Source organism: Apteryx mantelli, chromosome 4 (genome assembly GCF_036417845.1).
Source record: "Apteryx mantelli isolate bAptMan1 chromosome 4, bAptMan1.hap1, whole genome shotgun sequence".
In the NCBI taxonomy this organism is placed as follows: Eukaryota; Metazoa; Chordata; class Aves; order Apterygiformes; family Apterygidae; genus Apteryx; species Apteryx mantelli.
Genome location: NC_089981.1, coordinates 45,806,243 through 45,829,031, shown reverse-complemented (window position 1 = coordinate 45,829,031; position 22,789 = coordinate 45,806,243). Strand labels below are relative to the sequence as shown.

At 42.0% G+C, this 22,789-nt stretch overlaps 1 protein-coding gene across 5 annotated transcripts in view; it reads right to left on the bottom strand.

The window, feature by feature from the left end:
- AMBRA1 (autophagy and beclin 1 regulator 1) overlaps window positions 1-22,789 on the bottom strand; it is a 147,192-nt gene that overhangs the window by 43,898 nt on the left and 80,505 nt on the right. For all 5 annotated transcript variants that reach the window (XM_067296401.1, XM_067296400.1, XM_067296403.1 and 2 more), the window contains one exon: window positions 8,270-8,380. In XM_067296401.1, the coding sequence (XP_067152502.1) occupies window positions 8,270-8,380 (111 nt within the window). The remainder of the gene's footprint in view (window positions 1-8,269; window positions 8,381-22,789) is intronic.

Below are 22,789 nucleotides of genomic sequence, written 5' to 3'. Positions count from 1 at the left end.
TCCAATTTTTGATTAATACTGCTGCAACTATTCCAGAAGGTCTGGAGCTGAAATTGCATAGATTGTATTTGGGAGGCAGGGGGAACTTCACATTCTAGTATTTTCAAGCTCAAGGGAATATAGAAATTAAAAAAAAGAAGAAGAAGAAGAAGAAGAAGAAGAAGAAGAAATAAAGTCCACACTTGCAATATGGTGACTTTGCATGCTAGAAGACTGTACACCCTGTCCCACACACTTGAAGCTATGGCATAATGCAGAGAACTATGTCAATGTCTGTAGTCCAGGAACTCTCTTCTAAACCTTCACACCCTGCCCAGCATACAAGTGGCTTTGATTTGTTCAGCTAAAATGGCCCAAGTTTACAAAAGTACTTCTTGAGCTATACTACTTTTAAGTTTAACAAAAGAGCAGTGCTAAGAAAGCTTTCATACATACTTTTGAAAGTTTGAACTTCCAAATCAAATCAAGGCTGTAACTCAATGCTTTAACAAATTGGCACTGCTGCCAGAAGAAACAACCCCTGTCCCTCGTGCCCAACACTTCTGTGAAAAGCTACATCAGGTAACTGATGTATTCTATTGTTTCATTTAAGAAAGCCCAATAAAAAAAGCATAAAAAATGCACTATTTAATTACATTCTGTACCAAACCACCTACACCTGTAGTCTAAAATTATTCAGCCATTTTTTCAGTCTCAGAGCTGCCAAAAATAGTAATTTTCAGCCTAGTATAAACAAAAAGGTGTTGAACAGAAAAAGGTAAATAATGGTAGTCACTGCCAGTGCTATAATAACAAAACCCAAAATACACATGGTACTTCAAAGAACAGACAGTCCAAAAGATGACAAGATTCCTGAGTATTTAGCCCAAAGCTGGATGAACAGAAAGACCACAGAACAAAGATTAAAGACTGTACCACATAAATTTTAAAAAGGAACAACTAAAATTTACCACTACTTTTTATCTAGGCTTTACTAAACTACTCATTATGCCATTACAAGAGAAGATGGGCATTAACACAAGAACTGCAGTATAAGCAGGGAACTAACTAAAGGATACATGACAACAGGTTGCACTATTGCTATCCCCATCAAAATGGGAGGATCCTGCAGAGTTCTTCCATGACTTGTTTCAAAAGCAGTCCTATTCATCATCTTTATCAATGGGCTAGGCACAAAGGGTGGAGTTGGCTGATGAATTCTGTTGGTAAAGTCGGGTGATTTCATTAACAGAGCATGATCAGAACACAGATGGAGAATTGAACTACACAGAAGCATAAAAAGTGAAGTGAAAAAATTCTGGTGTGTTAACATTTAAATATTTCTGCTTTATCTAGGAGCTTGTCAGTTGGAAACAGAGTATCAACTTCGGTGATCAAAGCATTGACTGAGCCACCCACGTGGCATAACAGTGAAAGAGATGGCAATCCTAAACTGCATCAGGCAGCACACTTTCCATAGAAACATCTGTGCTAATATAAAAGCTTGTGTTGAAACCACATGCAGAATACTGGGTACAGTTTTAGTCATCCACCTTCGAGGAAGATAAAGCCCTAAAAGGGTAACAAGTCCATCAAAGAGCTCTGAAGATGACAAGGGAAATGCAAAACCTATTTTTGAGGGAATGAGAGCATGGTTAAAAAAGACCAAGAGGAAAGAGGATTGTATTTACAAAAAATATCAGAAATGTAAATGCCAAAGAACATCATCATACTTCTCTTAACAAATAATGTTGGCAGGTGAGTAAATGGGTAAAAAACATCCATTAAGCTTAGAAATTAGATGATTTATATCAGAAGAGTAAGATTCTAGAAGAGCCTTTCAATTGTAGTGTAAGGGGCAAAGAATTTCACAGAATCGCTGAGGTTGGAAGGGACCTCTGGAGATCATCTAGTCCAACCCCCCTGCTCAAGCAGAGTCACCTAGAGCACATTGCACAGGATTGCATCCAGGCGCGTTTTGAATATCTCCAGAGAAGGAGATTCCACTACCTCTCTGGACAACCTGTTCCAGTGCTCTGTCACCCTCACAGTGAAAAAGTTTTTCCTCATGTTCAGATGGAAGTGTCTGTGTTTCAGTTTGTGCCCGTTGCCTTGCGTCCTGTCGCTGGGCACCACTGAAAAGAGTCTGGCTCCATCCTCTTGACACCCTCCCTTCAGATACTTGTACACGTTAATAAGATCCCCTCTCAGCCTTCTCTTCTCTAGGCTAAACAGGCCCAGCTCTCTCAGTCTTTCCTCACAAGAGAGATGTTCCAGTCCCCTAATCATCTTTGTAGCCCTTCGCTGGACTTGCTCCAGTAGTGCCACATCCCTCTTGTACTGGGGAGCCCAGAACTGGACGCAGTACTCCAGATGTGGCCTCACCAGGGCTGAGGAGAGGGGGAGAATCACTTCCCTCGACCTGCTGGCCACACTCTTCCTCATGCACCCCAGGATACCATTGGCCTTCTTGGCCACAAGGGCACACTGCTGCCTCATGCTTAACTTGGTGTCCACCAGCACTCCCATGTCCTTCTCGGCAGAGCTGCTTTCCAGCAGGTCAACCCCCAACCTGTACTGGTGCATGGGGTTATTCCTCCCCAGGTGCGGGACCCTGCACTAATTTGACTAATTTTAAGACTGAATAAGAGGAATTATAGGATGTGGTTGCCTGAGACAGCAGGGAACTAGACTTAGAGGTTCAGGGATCCTGTCTCACCTATTCCTTTGGAGTTGTACTCTAATCTGCAGTGATCTAGAAAACAGCACAAGAAAGGAAAGGGGAACTTGCCAGAGAGCTGAATATTGTGACCCTCCCAGCCAAACCTGTGTTAACTACTCAGAGGAGAGCCAAGCAAGAAGGCCAGCAGCAAAGCAACATACACATTACACAGGGAGAGCATCTGCTAGAGGCACGGCTATGAAGCACAAAACCCCACACTCCAAAAACTTCCAGTTATTTGAAGACACATTATAGCCCAGTCACTTTCTTTGAGGACTAAGAACTACTCATTCTCCTTTCTATTCTGCTAAATATATTAATTTTAGTCCTGCATCTCTGTGATCAGGATACAGCTCACAATGTTAAAACTACAGTCATTTTGTGCTCAGTAGTGAAAGTAGAAAATTTGTTCTTGCTCTGTCAGACCAAAGGCATGGGTTTCATCTAGCCCAGGAGCCCTTCTGCACTGAACAATTCCTGATGCTTTACAAGGAGGCAAGAAACTTTAGAGCGGGCAGACAATGACTACCCTGGGCACAGGGTATGTTTCTTCCTTGTTTCTACAACTATTGAAAAATGATCTAGAGAGTTCAAGCCTCTTCTCAGCTTTTAAAGTTTTTTTTTTCTTTTAATCTAATGCAACTTTGGACATTCATGAGTTAAAAAGATATATATTTTCTTATTCCTGTAAGGTAAGAAATGCTTGTATTTCTTCTATATCATCTACAGATTCAGGGACCTTGTCATGTCTTGTATATATCTTCTTCCTAAATGAAGCAGTTCCACTGTTAACTTTTTCCTCCCCAGGTCTCTAACCCTCTCCCCTCATCTAGCTTTTACTATATGCTTTTTTAAAGCAATGTTGATATGGGGTCACCATTCACCAAGAGTCTATTTAGCCTATAAGGGCACATGCTTATTTGTTTTCTATCTACATGTTTTTTTTCCTTTTTTTTTTTCCTCCCTCCTTCAGCACAGCACACAGAACAGAGGTTTTCGGTGAGCTGTCTGCAGTGATGTCCAACATGACTACGTGTCTTACTCTTTTTAAAGTTTGCTGCATATGGTGAATGTCTCTTAGTAAGACAGACTGTGAGCTCCCCTGCCAGGAGTGAACTATCTTTCCCCCTTGATGTGCGCCTGGAACATAAAACATCACAGCTGTGAGTTGCGCTGAACAAGAAGAATGCCCTTTATTTCAGTCTTTCAAGATCCAATTCACACTGACGTTGTTAAGGTCCTTCGCTCTTTCCTCATTTACAAAAGATGAGGGGGCACAGGTAGGACTGACACCTAGAGCCAAGGGAACCTAGTGTGCCAGCGGAAGAAGTCCAAACTCGAGAGGTGGAGATCTCAGCATGGTTTCATTTTAAGGAATGGCATCTAAGAGATTCCCAGGTCATGGGGAGGATGAAGATCTTCATACATTTGACAAAGCCACAGGCTATTTGATTTCTTTGAGCCCAAGGCCAGTTCTATGAAAATGAAGCCAATACAGAAGATTTTAGGGTAAAAATCTGCTATTTTTGGAAAACCATTTGCAACAAGGCTACCCTTTCATCTTGTTTTCTTCCGCGTTGTTAATGCGGCCACTGAGCTGACAGAACAGATCAAAAGAAACATAAGAGAACAAATTAATCAAGGTGTTGTGCCAACTTGGAATGCTTACGCCTACAGCATAATTATGCTTGAAGCTGGAGAAGGTCTGAAACACCAGCAGGAACAGCAGTCTATTTGCCAAAGGTAACCCAGGAAAGAATCACTGGTACAGGGGTCCATCCATTCCCAGCCACCCTTAAGGATGCACTTTTTTAACAGCAGCTCCTATTTATATATCGTTTATATGGATTTTTTTTCCTTCTTTTAAGTTCAGTGAGTACCAATCATATCTCCTTCTTTAAGTCCCAGCCAGTGTTATAATGGAGGACAAATTCCTGACTCATGACTAAATGGGGAAGGACAGGACTAGATTTACCCACAGCAGTTAGAAATTGAAATAATGAGCAGTGAGCAGCATGAGAGTAACTATATTCAAGAGATACAAACAAAAGACAAAAGCTTCAAATATTTGCATTTATACTGTGTTCATGGATTGAATTTCCACCTGTTAGCTGCTGGATATCACTACCTCAGATCCTTAAAATATCAGCAACACCTACTAGAAGAAAATAAAATAAATGGCAAGAGATAGCTTTGCCTCTGCTGCCAAATAAACTCCCTTGCCCAGTGCTGCTATGACTGACAGTTACAGTCTAAGACTGGGTCATGTTCATTTCAGAGTTACTAAAAGCAAAACTGGCAAAAGGAGAGAAGAAATCCAAGCCCATCTTCTTTCGTTTTGTCACTAATAGAGAAAGACAGAGAAAGGTCGAGACTAAAAAATCCCACGTGTCCCTGCAAAGCCATCTCCTCCTCAAGACCATCAGGGTCCTCTTCACGCACACGCCGGATTCAGCATCAGTGAGGTCCCGCCGCGGAGGCAAGCCCTGCCGAGCAGTCAGCGCTCGGCGCAGGGCTTGCGCCCTGCAGCTGAGGTCACACAACGGCGCTAATCACGCTGCTGCCACTTGCTCAGTGAAAAACATCCTATTTCCAAACGAGTTTTTCTTTGTTTAATTGTAACAGGAAGAAGAGCTCTTCTGAGGTGCGAGTTGGCCCCAGAGCCTTTTCTCTGATGGAGAGTAGAGCTGGCAGGCAGTCTCAGATTTCAGCTGCATCATTTCATTTGCCTTAACTCCCAAACCACTTGTGGCTCAAGTCAGCCCTAGGAAGTGCAGCAGCACCCTCTTTGTAAGCAGACTCTCTCACATGGCCATCTCTAGTTTACAGATCGGAAATGATGGGGGGGAAGGGGGGAGGGAAGAACTAGCAAGGCCACATGCTTTTCTGGGAAAACACTTTATTTTTAAGATCAAGGACAAAAATAAAATCCTCCAATCCGCCATTCCACCGTCACATATTTACCTTCACCGTATCTCCCTACAAATTTGTGCACCTGTACCAACACTTTAGTAAGTGGTACAAAAGGCACATTGGGATAAGGCCCCTATGAAGAAACAAAATGATTTTGCACAAGGATACCTATTATATAAAACTGGGCTGGGGGTTTAAGGAAAAAAAAAAAAACAAAGCAAAAAACCAAAACAAAACAGATTAGCCGCAGTGCTACCAAGCATCAGGCTAGGAAGAGGAGTACCAGTAGCCCTAGTCAACATTAACATCCTCCAGTTTGACAAATTTGCCGCTTGCCTTTGTTCCGTGCCTATACAAGCTTGGCAAATGCCTGCTTTAGAACAAGCACAGCTGCTCCATTTTTACACATCCCTACTAGACCCTGGCAGAGGGAGATATGGCTAACAATCTAGAAATGCCAGATTTGAGCTCAGCAAGTGGAAAGGAAAAAGGAGAATAAAAACAAACCTTTCCAAATGGTAATATGACAAGATGGACGAGACAAGTACTAGGCAGCACAAAGTGGGAAGTCAGAAAGCCTGGGGATGGGCTTGCAGCACAAACCCTGTCTGCAAGAAGGGCACAATGACAACAGAAGTCTTAGGAATATCCAAGTCCAATTCCCAGCTAATTGAAAGTTATCTCAGAATGGAAGTGTCCCGACAGGGAAGAAGGAAAAGATTGAGATATCGATGCTTTGAGGAACAGATGGTTCTTACTTTCTATGGGATTCCATAAATTATAAACAAATATCTTGTAGAAAAAATTTTAATCAGCAGCCTACTGCTCGACAGCCAGATGAGGCCAGAAGAGCTATTAGCAGCTGTAGTACTCTTCAAATGCTTTACAAACCTGCAGAGAAACCCCAAAGAATTTAAACCAGCAAGCAAGACACTTCCTGCTCTAACCTCATCTTTACTCTGGTCTGGAGTCTGGCTGGACCATGGAAAGTATTCCTGCCACATGGCAGAAAGTTCACCTTGTGCACAGCTCTGATCCTCAGCCTACAATCTTATACTAGAACTATAGAGTTTGGCACTTAACAAGATGTGTCAAAGCACTGGCACATTGCAGTCGAACACAATATTCTGCTTTCAGGATGATACTGCATGCTCCTTCCCAAGAGACAAAATGCTTCTCAGAGACAAAATATAAAGCATCTTTCTCCTGTACAACACTGAGAGTTAACTTCTAGAAACAGCGCTTTTATTTCCCACTAGACTATAAACATCACACCACAATATTCTGGACAACGTGAGGGAAAAAAGATGAGACAAACACCAGATACTTTATCTGCAGGAACAACGCAATAAAAAAATGGCTTTCTGTAATGCAGCTGGCTATTGCCAGGTTTCTCCCAGCTACTCTGACTTCCAGACTACTGGGAGGTACAATGGCTCCTCCCCGACCAGGTTCAGTTCCCAACATCTCTGCCACTATGGTGCCAATATATATGCTCTTTTGGGGGGTTCTTTAAGCAACAGGATAGAACGCCACATAAGTGAGTTGTTGGATATGAAATTTTTGATGTTATGGAACAGACGGGGCTGGTATTGAGAGAAACTTTTTACTTAATTCACTTCAATTTCTACCTGTGAAAGCAGAAGACTTCCTGAAAACAGAATCCCTGTCCCCCTAAAAGCTGTCAGTCCCTGAAGCAGCACTCAGCCTGATTTTTGCTGTGCAGCCAAGCAATAAGTTTCACACACACATGAAGATGGCCTAAGCTAAAACCACACTTCAAATAAACAGTCCTATCCACCTCCTATCTTCACCCCAGGCTGCCACAAACATTTCTGCAGCTGTGCAGCAAGCTATATCAAGAAATCATTCTGGGTAAAAAATAGCCTTTCTAGTCAAGTTAGTTTTACCCCCAAAATCATTCCTTGGTCAGCTCTGACCACAAGCTTCACAAATTCTTGTGCCAGCATAAGTAAGCCTCTTCCAGTGTGAGAGCTAGCTTATTGTCAGCATAAAACACATGTTAAAACTATAGCCAAATTTTCACAAAGGGAAAGAAAAATTCAGCAATATTGCTCACATTCTTGACCTGCAAGCAGTTTCCACCTGAGATCTGGGACAACCACTGCTTCTGCAAATGGCAAGAAGCCACATCTACTCCCAGCTTACAACAGACCAGGCCCCAGACCCCCAAAATGTATTTCAGTGCTTTAACCCACACCAACGTCAGTAACTTGGAGAATCCAGACCCAAGTTATCAGCAGTTTCTAATGCAAAAGGATAGAGTCAATAAGTCACACTCAGTCAGCCCTCTAGAAACTTGTTGATAAAAGAATGAGGAGATTTGATATACAATGTTTCTAAGAGGACTGTATATTCTCATGAGAATGCTCGCTGAAATAACAACAGAAGAGCCCCATTTATGAATGAATTTGCTGATAGCAAGAACACACAAGCTAAACTGAGTAAGAACAGCTCTGCATGTATTTAGTCAACTTTCCCAAAAGGCTATACATTTTACGGTTCCCAATGAAACAAGACAATCAAGTAACCCGGGGGTTGCAACATCTAGCCATATACCTTTGGAAGAACCTAGGACTTATGGTAACTCTGGTAGAGACTTAAAAGAAAGTGCTAGGGTCCTTTTCATCTTACCATTGCTGATTTCAGGCAGATCAAATTTAGTGAAGTCCCACCACTGGAGCCGGTAGGTTGTGTTGGCAATGTTGCTGGCCACTGCTGACTGTCCATCCCCAATCACAGCCCCTACAGAAAAGGAGGAAATAATTAGCAACTTAACCTCCAAAAGATCATCCAGAAAATAGTTCAGGAGACAAAAACCCATAGAATACTCTTCAAAATCCAACACAGAACTTTCTGGGTTCTTAAAAGAATCTTATTTATAGAAATGGCAACACCTTCTAAATAAACCACAGAGCACAGGAAATTAATAGGAAAGCACATCCCAGCAACATGTTTCTGAAAGAAAAGAAAGTTGATAAGAGAAAATATTTGCCCAGACACAGGCAGAAATCCTGATCAGATTCATTCAGTCCAAGTGCATCCTATTTTATTGGCACTGGTGAAGCTACATTTCGCAGACCCAAAATTTTCCAGGACAACTATAAAGGCAGACCAGAGTATATAGTAAGCAACAGTGTTGCCCTGTCAGATCACAAGCATTTGTGGACATCATCTCTACTTCTGCTGTAAACTCCCCTCTTAGAGGGTGCAGGTTGCCTACAATATTTGCCACACAGTGAAGATTATAACAAAATATCAACAACTCTAATTATCTGAAATGAAGGTGAAATTAGAACCCACTATTAAGCCCTTGACACAGATAGTCCTTTTTGGACCCTCTGAAATAACAGGAGGGTACCACTCCAGGCAAATGACAACATCCTTGCTAACATCCCTAGGATTCGGGCAACAGCCCAAAGCACAAGGCTAAGCAGAATACTTCAGAAATTTATGCAAAGAGCATCATCTTCCAGTCAGAAAGGAACTGCCACTGGTTACTCAGGTTGGCATACATGTGGAAAAGCTCACACATGTTAAATGCGATCGCTGTGGAGAAAAGTGGAGAAAAGAAACAGTCCTCCAACAGCAGTACTAGAGTAAAAAAAAAAAACAAAAAAATTTCTTGCTATTCCTAGTCATTGAGACACTGACCTTCATATGCAAACAGCCCTTGTACTATAGTTGCACACTGACACCCAGAGAAACTCAAGGCAAGAGAATTTGATAAGGGAGAGCAAAACAAGATCATCTCCAAGCACAAATGAGGAGAAACACAGACTCTAGACTCTAAGCAGTTCGGATTTAGATATCTCAACACTGTCACCAATGGTAAGCACAGAGAAAAGTCAGCAGCATCACTCTCCCAGAAGGGCTGGCCCGGGACTCTGCTGCCACAGTAATAATTGTGGAAGAGAAAACATCTCTTGGATAATTCTGTTTCCGATAAAGGGCAAGCCAGCCGCCCTTGCAGACAGCTAAAAAGCTTGCTAATTGCAGGTAAATGAAAGTGGTATGGAGGAAGGTGAGCAGACTAAGGCTGGATTCTTTTACTTTCCTTATCGAATCCAAGCAGAACACTTAGGGCTGTAAAATAAAGATCGCCTGAAAACAAGCACACACGCACAAACACAGTTTATGATTTCTCTGAAAAGTAAAGAGCAAGGAGAGGGGAGGGGGGCAAGGCAGAGCAGGCAAAGTAAATTCTAGACCAGTGCTGATAAACAAAGAGAAAGACACCAAGAAGGCTACTGCTAGTCCCATTTTCACAGATAAGCTGTCTGGGGTCCTGGTTTTTGGTTCTGGAGAAAGCTCAGAAAATATGCTAAGAGCAAGATTTCTGAGCAGTCAGCTTTACGCTGTGTGTGCCAGGTCTCCAGCAATTGACAGACCTCCATTGTGCTTCTGCTCAGTCTCTGTATCTGCCTCTGTCAGATGCTCACACATCACTTGGAGAGCAGAATTAAGAATATTTCCATTGCTCTTACATATGCCCAAGGCCTTGTTCTCTATATCCCCCAAAACAAAGGTCTCCTCTGAACAAAAAGATATGCACTCGAGAAAGCAGATTCAATACATTAATGAAATTACATTTTGCAACCAGAAGTGGAGGAAGGGACAATTAAATTTCATGTTGCTTCATCTTTAAAAGTCTCCTCCTTGCAAATCAGGGTTTGGTACAGAATGGCAGCCCTTCTGCTGTGCTGCCTCCAACCACCAGATGGAGAACAGAAAATAAGTTTCTATATAAATTTCAAGCAGTGGGACTGGTTGCACAGAAACAGTAACTAACACTGCTAAGTAGGTAACAACTGCCTTACTTGATTGAGTGAGACAAGGAAAGAAATACTCTGCAAAGACAGGCAATGGAGGTACTACTCAAAGCACATAATTCCAGAATATTTATCTTATTACAGATGAACATTACAAGGTCTTCTCCTGTTTTGCAATGAGAACAAACTTGGTAGGCATAGCAAGTAATATATGAACTGGAGGATAATCTGTCCTAGGAGAGTAATCTTGCACTCCCTTCACCTAATAGTAGAAGCCTAGCAACATCACTAACTACTGCACAAACAGCAAATGTGTCTGGCTCATACCAATGTTCTGCCTATTGCTAAAAGTACCTTCAAAAAGGTGTTAACAAGTGTTTGACATTTTTCCATAGAGATTGTGGTCTTCTCATCCCTTTCCCTGGAATTTTGAGATTAATTATGATGTTCATTTAAACCTCTTGTCCCCTCTACCTTGAAAGGTGGTCACATCTTACACAGGAAAAGCCAACAAAGAAAAGAAGCAGTTCTCCTTCAACTACTGGACAGCCCTGCACAAAATTCAGAGCCAGCAAAAGCTATCAATTAATGTTAGTGCTTCAGGTAACTTAAATACTGTTATCAACAAGATTAGGACACAGGGAACAAAGTTCATAGCTGAGTGAAAGTGCATGTTCAGAAGGATTTGATCCACTTCTCAAAGGATCCAAACCAGTGCCCCAGCACTAATGCCAATTCCATAATCTACATGTCTTTATTAAATAATTACCTCCATTTACACTAATTATGCAATTGAGAACTATAATTATTAAATTAGATCTAGTTACATATAACAAAAAGGAATAACTTTTGTATCACAAATCCTGCCACAAGCTTCCCACATGCACTGTCCTACAGTAAAGACAATTGAAAGTGAGGAACATTTCAGACATTGAATTTAGGCAGGAAAGTAATCCCCAGTACACAAGTCTGCTTCCTAGCCCTTTTTGTTCTCTTTTTCCAGTGGTTCATAAGGAAGATTTGAGACTACGTGTGAAAAACTTAACAAGAATGTTCACTACAGAGCTTCCATTCACCGTATAGCTCGAGAACTCGTTCTCAGTGCTGGTTTTGCCTCGGCAGGCCTTCAGCCTGGGTAAGAGCGTAAGAAGGTGCTGTTGCCTCTTAAGTTCTAGTGTACCTGCAGGCAAAACAAAACAAAACAAAAACCCTACACACACCACTTCAGCTTCTTAAATCCAGGCAGCAGATCAGCTCTTACAAGGAACAGTTCTCACCAGACACTTGACAGTCTGTCCTGATTCCTGGATCTTCCATTGTTTGATAGAATCACAAGTGACTGCAGTAGGTACCCAAGGGTCTCGGGCTTGTCATCACCATGAACAAAACGACCTTTTTCTGCAGAGAAGATGTAGATTTCAGAATGCTGAAATCCAAAGTGAAGGCCAATTGAAATGCAGTGAATGTAGGTTTGATTGGCAGCTTTCCTGCGTCTGTCTATCACTGGGTAACAAACACTGGGTGACGGCAGAAATGAAGATAAATGCTTTCAGCAGCCCCCCCATTTCCTCCCCCCACCACTCCGATCTCCATCCGCCCCCACTCAGCACATGACAAGAGAGTTTAAAGAGTGGGGGAAAAAAGTCTTAACAAAGACTTAAAAAAAACCCAAAATTCTTCTTATAGGCCACCTACATGTGACAATTATTTAACCATCAGTCTCAATCCCCTCAGAGGGTCCGATTCATCTTGGCATGTGGAGAAATCAACCTTTGTCAGTCAGCTGTTGCTCATTTATGAGCCCAGTCATGCAAACAAATGTTTGAGTTTAGACTGAAAAGAAAAAAAAAGCAGTGCAAAACCACTCTCTATGGCACTCCAGCATTTCCTTCAGTGAAGAGGAGAATACTTCGACTACTACTATCAGGGTGTCAGAGGAGGAGCTAGCACTCTACAGCAACACCAGCCTTGGGGTACAAGTTTCAAGGATGCAGAACACCTCCATACTACAGGAATTTCTTTACCATATACTCAACAGAAACCAGAGGGGTTTTTTTTAGATCAGATCCTTTATTCTTAAGTTCTTACTGTCTGGCAGACCCCCTGATACTTGGAGAAAAAATAAGATGTTTAAAGATAAGGTAGATAAGTTGGAGAAATCCCTGAGCTAATTAATTTAAGTTGTGACTCAATTTGAGACAGTGATTAGGCCCTGTTATAAAATTCCCTCCAGACTGGTACCTGCATCTTTAAGCAAGAGTACCTTTGAACAGTAATTACCTCTTTAGGAGCCTGTTTGCAACCGTTGCTAATGATACTGAGGTTATCCAACATTTGCAGAGCGAATCTATCACAGCTGGGGAGTTCCACATTTTCTAGAACTAGATTTACTCTAATTCAATCTGCAGGAAGCCCAAAATACAGGACAAATCTATTTAACAAACCAAGGAGAAAGCTCTTTGCTGCAAGAATACATCAGATTCTCTCAGCCAATTCTGAAGCAATTTAAATTCAGTCAAAATGTGACTACTGGTCATTGAATCCTAATGAAGTGGTTGGAGTTGTAACAGATTCTTGTACATCTCTGATCCTGAAATATTCTATGGGGCAGCCTTATTTGGGGGACTACCTTTGATCACAGGAAATACATTCTCTCCTGGACATGATTTTGACAAATTTCAGCAAATCTCTGTTTCAGCCTACCACAAAGACACTGCCTTTGAAGTGGCAAAGCTATCTATCTAAAACTGGACTAATGCTGTAGAAACAGTATGCATAGCAAACTGGTATTTTCAAGGATTCATTTTGATAAATAGTCATTTCAAGAGACTGTTTTATCGGCAAGCTTTAAATAGGAAATGGGCAAAATTATTATTATTTAATGAACAAACACACAAAATGTTACGTAGTTCAGCACACTCTAAGCAATGAAGGAATTTTAGATTCTGTGATGTTAAGTGAGAAAGCCCCAAAGAGATCTACGCTCTCCAAAGACTGAACCCTTCAAAAAGGCCATTATTTTTCCTTTACTCCAATTGTACAACAAAAAGAAGAAATGCAATTCACCATTCATGCTCACTCCTATTACAAAATTTCCTTTCAACAGGGGCAATACTTAGCATGCCCAGTTCCTCAGCCCTACAATCAACTGGAACTTGAGCAGGCCCCAGCTGCAGGTAGTGAAGATGACTGTCCTAATAGGAGCTGAGTCAAGTGCCCAAGGGCTTCACTCACACTGCAAACAATGCAAGCATCACATAGAAAAGGGAATTTCACTGCCACAAGCTCCAGACTTCAAAAGAAAATCAGCTGATTTGCAAGAAAGATGACAAACAGATGCCTGCCCAAAGTCTCCATCCCCAGTACAGTCATGATGGTTCCTTGACATCTTACCTTGCTGACATTAGAGACCTTCCTTTGTCTGGTCAGATAACATTTAATAAAGAAATGCTTACGGAAAGAGTCTGTCTTTGATGGTAGGGTCTAGTTTCCCTGAATGGAAACTGGAAGAGGTTAAGATCCTTTTCAAATGTATTTCCCTCATCAGAATTGTTTGCACTCCACCAATCAAGCCAATAATTTTTCTCTCTAAGAGAGAGAATCCCTGCTTCCCCGCTGTTCTTCACCCATAGAGATGCCACTGTTCATGCCACCCTGCTACTTTGGGAAGCAGGAAAATCAACTATGAAAGAGTACTGTGACTTTCCAGAACTAACAGTCAAGACAAAAGTATTTCATGTAGAACCCCTCAGACTAGAGGAAACATCATACTCTCCTGGGTGACAAATAAAGCCTCTTAACATAGTCTTTGTCCACACATATGGACTAATTGGAGTTTTTAGAAAGCACTTTCATCCTACTCAGCATGACCAGTAAGGAAAAAGCAGTTTCATTTCCTTCCTTAAGCTACCTCAAGCCTCTTGACCACTGTTAGTGATAGACCATGGTCTCAGTCTCCAACTTGCCTAGAACTTCTACAACCATCCATATCAGATATTCATTGTTGAGCAAGAAACTAATAAAGGAATTCCTTCTTATTGCCTCCTAAATCACTATCAGTTATCAACTCTAACAGCCTTGCCACAATAAAAGCCTGACACGATTTAAAACAAAGATTTTTGCACACTACTTTATCTGTAAGATTGGTAATCTCTCATGCCATCAAGAAAAATCTAGGTGATGAGCAATACTATTTGAACTGTGGGAACATCAGAGTGTCTTACTCAAGCCTCACCTTAATGATAAATGGAGAGCAAAATGACTGCTTAGCAGCTGCTGGAAAGGAGAAGGGAGGAATGAGACAAGTAAGAGCCTGACTTTGAAAAATCAAACACATAATAGCAATCGTATCTTGATACTGATATGTAATTATTCGGCTTGTGCAGATTCACTACATAAGAGAATACTTTGTCTGCATAGCTTAGATGTTCCTTCTTGCAGGGTAGCAAGTACTATTCAGCCATATTGATTGCTTTACACTATGTAACAGCACGCATGCACACATACCCACACATGGATTTAAACAACAAAACCAGATTTGTTTAGGCAGTACCATAAGGCTCCTGGAATTTTAATATTACACATCATTCCAGTATTATACCTAAAGAGATGGAGATGCTCCATGAAGTACACAGGTGAAAATAAATGTTATTGGGCTAGAGAATCAACTGAAATCTGTCCGCAAATAGAAACGTCATATCATTAAGGGAACTTGACAGAAAAAGGTTGTGGAAACTGAAGAAAATATCTGTTACCATTGGCTGAAACAACTCACAAGTTGTTTGAGAAGTTGGTGGGCAATTTCTCTTTTTAGATTTGGGACCCTTGCTAGGAAACATGAGTCAAGGCCTGAGTCTTTCCAGAGCAGCCATTGGAGGCTTTAAAAGAAGTTTCTATAGGCATTGTTCCTTGCTTTGAGAACGCTTCTTTATTTCCATGTGACCACAGAGTGTGTCAAAAGCATGCCTCATGCTACCATGTGATTCATGCAGTAAAACATGTTTCCTACAGTATAGGCTTTTAGGGAAAATATTCGAGCACTAAAAATACATTCCAATTTGCATTTTATTTCATCTAATATTTTGTTTCAACCTTTTCTGCAGATTCTCAGCCTTTTAGACGATTTTGTCATCTGTACACTCAAAGAAACCCTAACAAAAAAACAATGAATAAAGGGTTGGAGGAAGGTATTGACGCTTTCTCCTAATTTCTGTTATTCTACACACCATAAAATCATCTGGTACTCAGGGATTCACAGTTATGATAGCCATCAGCTACTACCTTGTAACAGGAGCCAGAAAACTATTGGCCAAATACCAGGGAGATAAAGACAATTTTATTTTGTCAATGTGAGCAGAAGCAAAGATCTGGGTTACAGTCTTTTCTCCATCTGGAGGTATGTATCAATCTTAAAAATCAGCAAGATACTACATTTGCAGTCGCTTCCCTTCTAAGCAGCTAACACTGCAAGAGAAAAGTGTTTTTCAGAATGAAACTGACAGGGGTTGAGAGGGAGAGGGGAGCAAATGAGGCCAGGACACACTGCCGCAGAAAAAAGCAGAGGAGAGCTGAACTTTGCAGTTTCTAAAAAAATAAAAATAAAAAAAATTAAAATAAATTAAATTCTTCCTTCACCTCTGTTTGAACCCACACATGAGGGCATGTTCACAGCCTTCCTCCTTTCTAAATTTTCCAGAAACAGTAGGTGACTCTTGAAATCAAAATGTCAAGTCTCTCCTGCCAGAGCTTAAATTTCACAAAATCCCTGTGAAGGTGAACTAGCAAGGTCTCAATAGCTAATCTGTGCTGTGTGTCACTTGGGCTCCTCCCTCTGCCAGCTCGGCCCCTTGCAATGCCTCCACTTTCTTGTACTGCTAAATCCCTTGCATCATTTCCAAGCCCATGATTAAATGCTGTTGGAAGTCTGCTTTTTAACCTTCGCATCTGTGTTTATCCTCTGCACAAAAACAGAGCGAAATCTGTGCCTGGCAGGCATTTCCTTTTGTAAAACTCCCTTTTCTTTCCCTTTCTGACTTTTCAGAGCACGAAATGTGCCTGCTAATCCTAATTGCCTCAGATGGTGAGTCTTGCAGAGACTAGACGAAGGGGGGAGCCTCCCACCAACGAGCACAACTCTGCACAGGCCATGAGCAGTCACCAGACTTAAGCCCTCAGGTCTCCAGAGCTCCCATCTTGTTTTGCCACATTTCTGAAGTATGCAGGGACAAACCTCCCCATGCAGCTATACCAGAAAGAAGGACGTGCTTTCCCTGATTTCCCCTCCTCTGCTTAAATAGCCCTCTGAGCACAAGAGCCGATCTGATCCCACTGTACCACACAACTCAGGTACTGGCTGGGCTAAGTCCTCAAATACTGTGGCTACATGCCAAAGCAAAGCAGCTGTCAGATTTTTAAGAGTCATTTGCTTGCCTGGATCCCTGCCCCAAATCTCTTATCTGAATACAAAGCCAGCAAAGTCTCACTGGCATGCCCACAGCCAGCCCTTCCATCAGTCATATGTTGGCCAGGAACACAGGCCAAGAAACGGAATCATTACAGCATTAATACCCTTTTGCCTCCAGCAATCATTAATGAAGTTAACTGGTCTAGCAGATTCAGAGGAAAATTTCAACTGCAACAGTACAAAACTCCTTCACAAGGCTGTTCTCATTCCCTAACCAGAAGGTCCTTACCACCCAAGGCCGATGCTAACTTGTGTTCTCCAGAGTTATCAAACCACCCACACTATTAGCTCTACTACAGTTCACTCAGCTAACACAGAGGCTACTGCAGTATCAGACTCTAATCCAGTCTTGCCAAAAAGACTGCATGTAATTCTAGATAATTTGGAGCTCCTGAAATTTCCTGTGAGATTTTCTTTTACAGACTGACACACTTGCCAACCTAATCCCATATTCCCTGTAGGTTTTACTTTATCATGAATTCCATATGCTATAGATCAGCGTGGCCACAATTTTAGCTCACTCAGAATTCCTTTCCTGAGCAGACACTCAAACAGTGTCAGAGGCACTCCCAAGTAACCAACATAAGTGCACCAGCACACAGACGCAGAATAAATGCAAAAATAACTAGTAAAACTGCTTTTACACAGAATAGCCTTTTTCACTGTGAGCATGCATTTTAACTACACAAAACCCAATTTATCCAAACAAATTAGCAAGCCGAATGCCTGCTACTGCCTCTGCAGCTCTTACTGCAAGAATGTGTGCTTAGCACAACTTTAAATGTAAAGCACTCATTTTCAGTGGAAAACTCAACAGTATCTTTATAGAACACAAACACCTTATCAACTACTACCTCGTAATAAAAATTTTCACTAATCCAAAAGGCAATATGTTCCCTTGAATTACTGAATTTCCACTGTATATCAGTATAACACAAAGCTTCCACACTGGAGCCACTTTTCATCATAGAAATAGCAGTATGCAATATCAATAAAAGCTCCAAGCACAGAAACACATTCAAAGACTTCTACTTGCCAGTGAATGGAAGACTTAGACAAATTCTTTCTATTCCTAAACACACTTCAGGACTAGTTATATTACAGCTTAAGCCCTAAGCATCGAAACCTGCAAGGAAAATGCTGTGTCAGCTTAGCAACATGGACCAAGCTGCCATCACAATACAGAGCACTAAGCTAAATATGCTCAGTGGTTGATTACATTTCACAGTCATAATATCCTGTGAACAGGATACCTCTGCTGAGGAAATACTTGCCTGCTCTGAAACTGTACTCATGTAGGGAAGGTTATGATGAAGTCATGTGTCCGTGGAGGAAATGCAACTCCATTAATAAGAACACAGGTCCTGACAACTTAAATAAACAAACTCCATATAATAAAACTAACAGAGTGTCTTAGGGGAAATGAACAGCTGACAGGTGGCATTTATGAAATGTATTTTAAGAGTTCACTGTGCTCATTAAGGGTGTCTACCCAGTCGAATGGCTCCTGCATAGTCACTGTGTCTGTGAAGTCAACAGGCACTAACCTTGCCTAGGGAACACAAAGCTGGAAGGACATCACCGAGGGAGCAATTCACGAGGCCTCTCCAATCTGATGAGCAAAAGGAGAGAAGTCAGGACTGCAACTGGAAAGCAGGCAGTCCGGCTAGCTCTTTTCTGCATAAAACAGTGAGTAAGGAGTCAACTGAGAGGGGCAGAATATGAGCAAAGTGGGGAAAAAACAGAAACTATCAAGAGTGAAACTAATGGGAAGGCAGTTTAAAATTAAAGGACAACGAGAGGGAAAGGAAGAAGCCAAAGCTGGAAGAACACAATGAGGAGACCACATTGTTCCAACTGGAAAAGAATAAAGTAAAAGAAACCTACAGTAAATTAAATACTTGGCTCATGCAGTGTTTTGAATACTTTCTGATGGAGGAAGTTTTGAGGGCAATTTGGGATGACCTAGATGACAGCAATGGTAGTGAGACTCCTTCCTTATTGCCATTAGCTTCAATACACAAAGCAGGTTCCAATATCTCAGGGAGCAATAATCTCCACATAGAGCCAATGCAGGGATTCAGGTTCACAAAGGTGATTGAGATCTCAGAGTAAGCAGAACAAGACTGACAAAGTACCCTGGTCCAGACCCTGCCGGAGCACTGTGCAACAACGCGAAAGTAACAGTGCAACACTCAAAACAGAGTGACATACTACTCAGAGTCGGAGTTCCCAGCAGGCAGCAGGACTCCATGAAGCAGTTGAGCTAAGCCTCATAACCTTGCAGTGACTTGTGTAAATCACTGCCACAGCTGAGTTCGACCCAGACAGGTTCAATTCACTGCAATTGCAAAAGTAACTGCCAGATCAAAAGAGATTGCCACTTTTTCCTTTTATTTTAAGGAGTGTTAAAAGTCAAACTCAAACCCACACACAGAAAAACTGAAGACAAACCTGAGCTTGGGGCAGCAGTACAGCAGCTCAGCTACTCAGCATGCAGGCCCTGGGCTGCACATGAGATGGTTACTTCAAATAGGTTTTATTTCCTTTTAGGGCAGACTTGACCTTAATCCAACTTGAATTAATTCATAATACTTTCAAAGGATGCTAAGTAGACCTGACCAAGAAGCTTCTATCCAATATAACCAATGCAGCTATGCTAATGCATTTGTAAGCAAGAGTGGAGAGAAATTCAGACAGTGTAAATGGGGCAATCACTATTTGCTGGCTGACAGTAAGATTTTAGATTACACAGAATTAAGATGTGGAACAGGACATGCTTTGTGGGAGACGGAGGTCACAAACTAATAAGAAACCGTGGCAAGAAGCTCCAAGATCTCATCCTCCCAGCAGCAGAACCTAGAGGTTCAGCTCCCACCAAACCAAAGTATCAGCACTGGTACAGACTAGAAGATGATGAACACTCCAAGTTACCCTCTGAGTTCTAAGGCTCAGTGTAAAATTACATCCCCACAGGACAATTTTGTTGGGCCCTACAGTTCAGAGGGACAGCAGAAGGTAGGCAGTAACTCACTAAAACAGTAAGACTGAGAGACAGACATCTATCTCTTCACAGCTCTGCACAGTCAGCCAGATGGAGAGAGGGCACTGTTACCAGATTCCCCGTGTTTAATTAAGGCACTTAAAGCATAGACATTAAGGACCGTATGCGCACACTCAACAGCAAGAACCTTGAAACAAAAGAAACTTATGGCAGAGGAGAGGTCATGAAATAGCTCTCAGAAGTGACTTTTTTCCAAATGAGAACTAGAGTATCAGTACAGCCTACTTTGCAGATAACAATATTGCACTTTGTATTGCTAGGGCTATTAGGTCTTGCACCCTGTTCCAGAAGGCTTTCTGCTGAGGAGACTAGGTCTGTAGTAGCTGCTAGCTGTCACAGACAGAAAAAAAAAGAAAAAAAAAAAATCCACGTTTGCACTACTCTGACCTTCCCCCACAGTAACATATTGACATTTCTAGTTACAGCTAGTTTCCTTGCAAGCAGCAAAGTCAGGACAAGGTTCAGCCTTCGGCTTCCATTGTTTCTTGTGTCAACAGAAATATATATACACCTAACGAACAAGGGGTCTTCCGTGCAATCTCAACAGCCAAGCCAAGGCCTGGACAAGGTAGAAACACACTCCCCTCACGTCTCTTCCATGACTTTGCCTTCCACACAGAGGACCCCATTCAGGTCCTCAGCTAAATACTTTCTTACCTCATCATTCAAAGGCTTTGCAAATCTGTTCACCCCATCCAGCCCGCAAGCTCTTTCTCTAACCTGTTACTGCATCCCTCCCCACCATTCCCTAATGTCTTTCAGTATCTACTATCAATCCTTCTTCCTCGTGTGTGGTCATTCTGTCTTCCTGTGATTTCCAGTCTATAAGCACTATTAGTTAGTCATCTGCCCTCAACCCTCTTCCTCCTATGTCTTCTTTCTCTTTTGTTCTGTCAAAGTAGTTTTGGATTTTTTCTAAGCTCTCCAATCTCCTCATAAGGAGTTGAGGGATTCTTCACCTCTTTCCTCCCAGTCATGCTCCCCACCAGCTTTTGGGCCTGACTCACTCCTGACACCAGTTCCCATTTCACCATCTATTGCAAGACACCTCTAACGGAAACACTGTCACAAGACTAATTTCCTCCACTTCACAGACTTCTCTTACTTCTGCCATTGCCTCAGGGAAGCCACAAAGGTCTAACCCAGCTGGGCTCTGACATGAACCAAGAGACAGAGAGATTCTCAAACAACCTGTGTGTGCAGCACACACCAGGAGACATGTATCACATGGCTGGGTGTATGCATGCCCACACCATGAATGCTAATAGGAACAACTGTTTGAAAGAAGAAAGAGTGCTTCTCCAACTTAACTGAAACCCACGCCTGCAATCCCAGCTCCCTTGTCACCACCTTTGACTCATTTCTCAAACCCTCCCCTTCTCCAACCTCCTTTTCTCTGTGCAGAATCTCAATTACTTATAAGAAAATTACAAGATGACATTACTTCCTCCATCTTTCCAACTCACCTTACCTTCCCCTCCTACAATTCCTCTTGTCACACACAGAAGAATCTTCCCAGCACTTCTAAGCATGCTACCCACCCCAGCGATTTTATCCTCATCTCCCTATTTCTTTTCTGTTGATTTCCATCCTTTGTCATTTGTCAGTACACCTTTTTTATGCTCCTCTCTTTCCTCTCACAATACAAATATCCATTAAGTTTTTCCATCTCAGAATTCCTCAGATTCACTGGACCACAGTTTGGATGTGTAGGGTGAGAAAGGGAAACATATTCATTGTCACCCCTTCCTTCTGATCCATCATCTTCTCACCTCTAGCTCTCAAACTACACCATGTGAACTCCTCGCACTTACTTTTTTTTTTTTTTTTTTTTTTGGGACAAATCCAACTTGGATCATCTCCAGTCTCTCAAATACTACCAAAACTGCTCTGTCTCTAGTGACATCTTCCTGGTTAAAGCTCAGAACTAGTATTCCAATCATCATTATCCCTGACTTGTCAAAAACGGTAACATTTTTAATCCTTGGACTTGGTCTCCCTTGGCTTCTGTGAATGAACTCCTGATTTGCCTCTTCTACCACTAACACTCTCACAACCCCAAAAGATCCTGAAAGAGACAAATGTGCAACTCTGAACATCACTGCGACTTCTTCCACACCAATCTCTGTGCTTACTGCCAGGTCTGAAGTCATTTAATGGATCATAAGCCATACCTACATACTCTCTCCCCCCACTGCTGCAAAAAACAGGTGGGTTGAAGAAGCTTGATGCAGCCAAAGTTGTAGTTTCAGGCAGTTGTAGCCATTTCAGGCAGTGCTTGAAGCAAGGGAAATAGATATGGATCTGGTTCCAAGGTGAGCAAGAGCTGGACTCAGAAGCCAGGCTAACAAGAATCCAGCAGGGCTTGAGAGTCCAGAGCAATTGCCTTCACAGATGAAACTGTGGCTCACTGCTCCTGCTGATTTTGAACTCTCAAACATGGTAACTTCTGAGTGCCAGGAACTGCTGGATTACAGGCAGCACTGAGTTCAGCAGGAGAGAGTGTCAACCTACTGGTCAAGGAAGCAAAATACAGTTGCTTTTAGTAGCACTGATTCATAGCTCCTGCTCAGCTCAGAACCACCTCTCTGATCTGAATGAAGACCTATCTCTCCTCTGCTCCACCCCAGAAGTGACATTATGCCCTTTCAAAAAAAAAAAGCAGGGGAGGGAGAACAGAAATACAGCACACCTCCTCACTTTGCACACTGATTTTAGACTAACAGAAGTATAAGCAAGAACCAAATCTCTTTCTGTCTGCCATTTACTTTTGACTGAGCTTTGAGGTAGCAAGTTGAAGAGTTGATCTGAGTTTATGCAGTGCCCTTATCCTGATTAGGGCTTTTGCTTGCTAT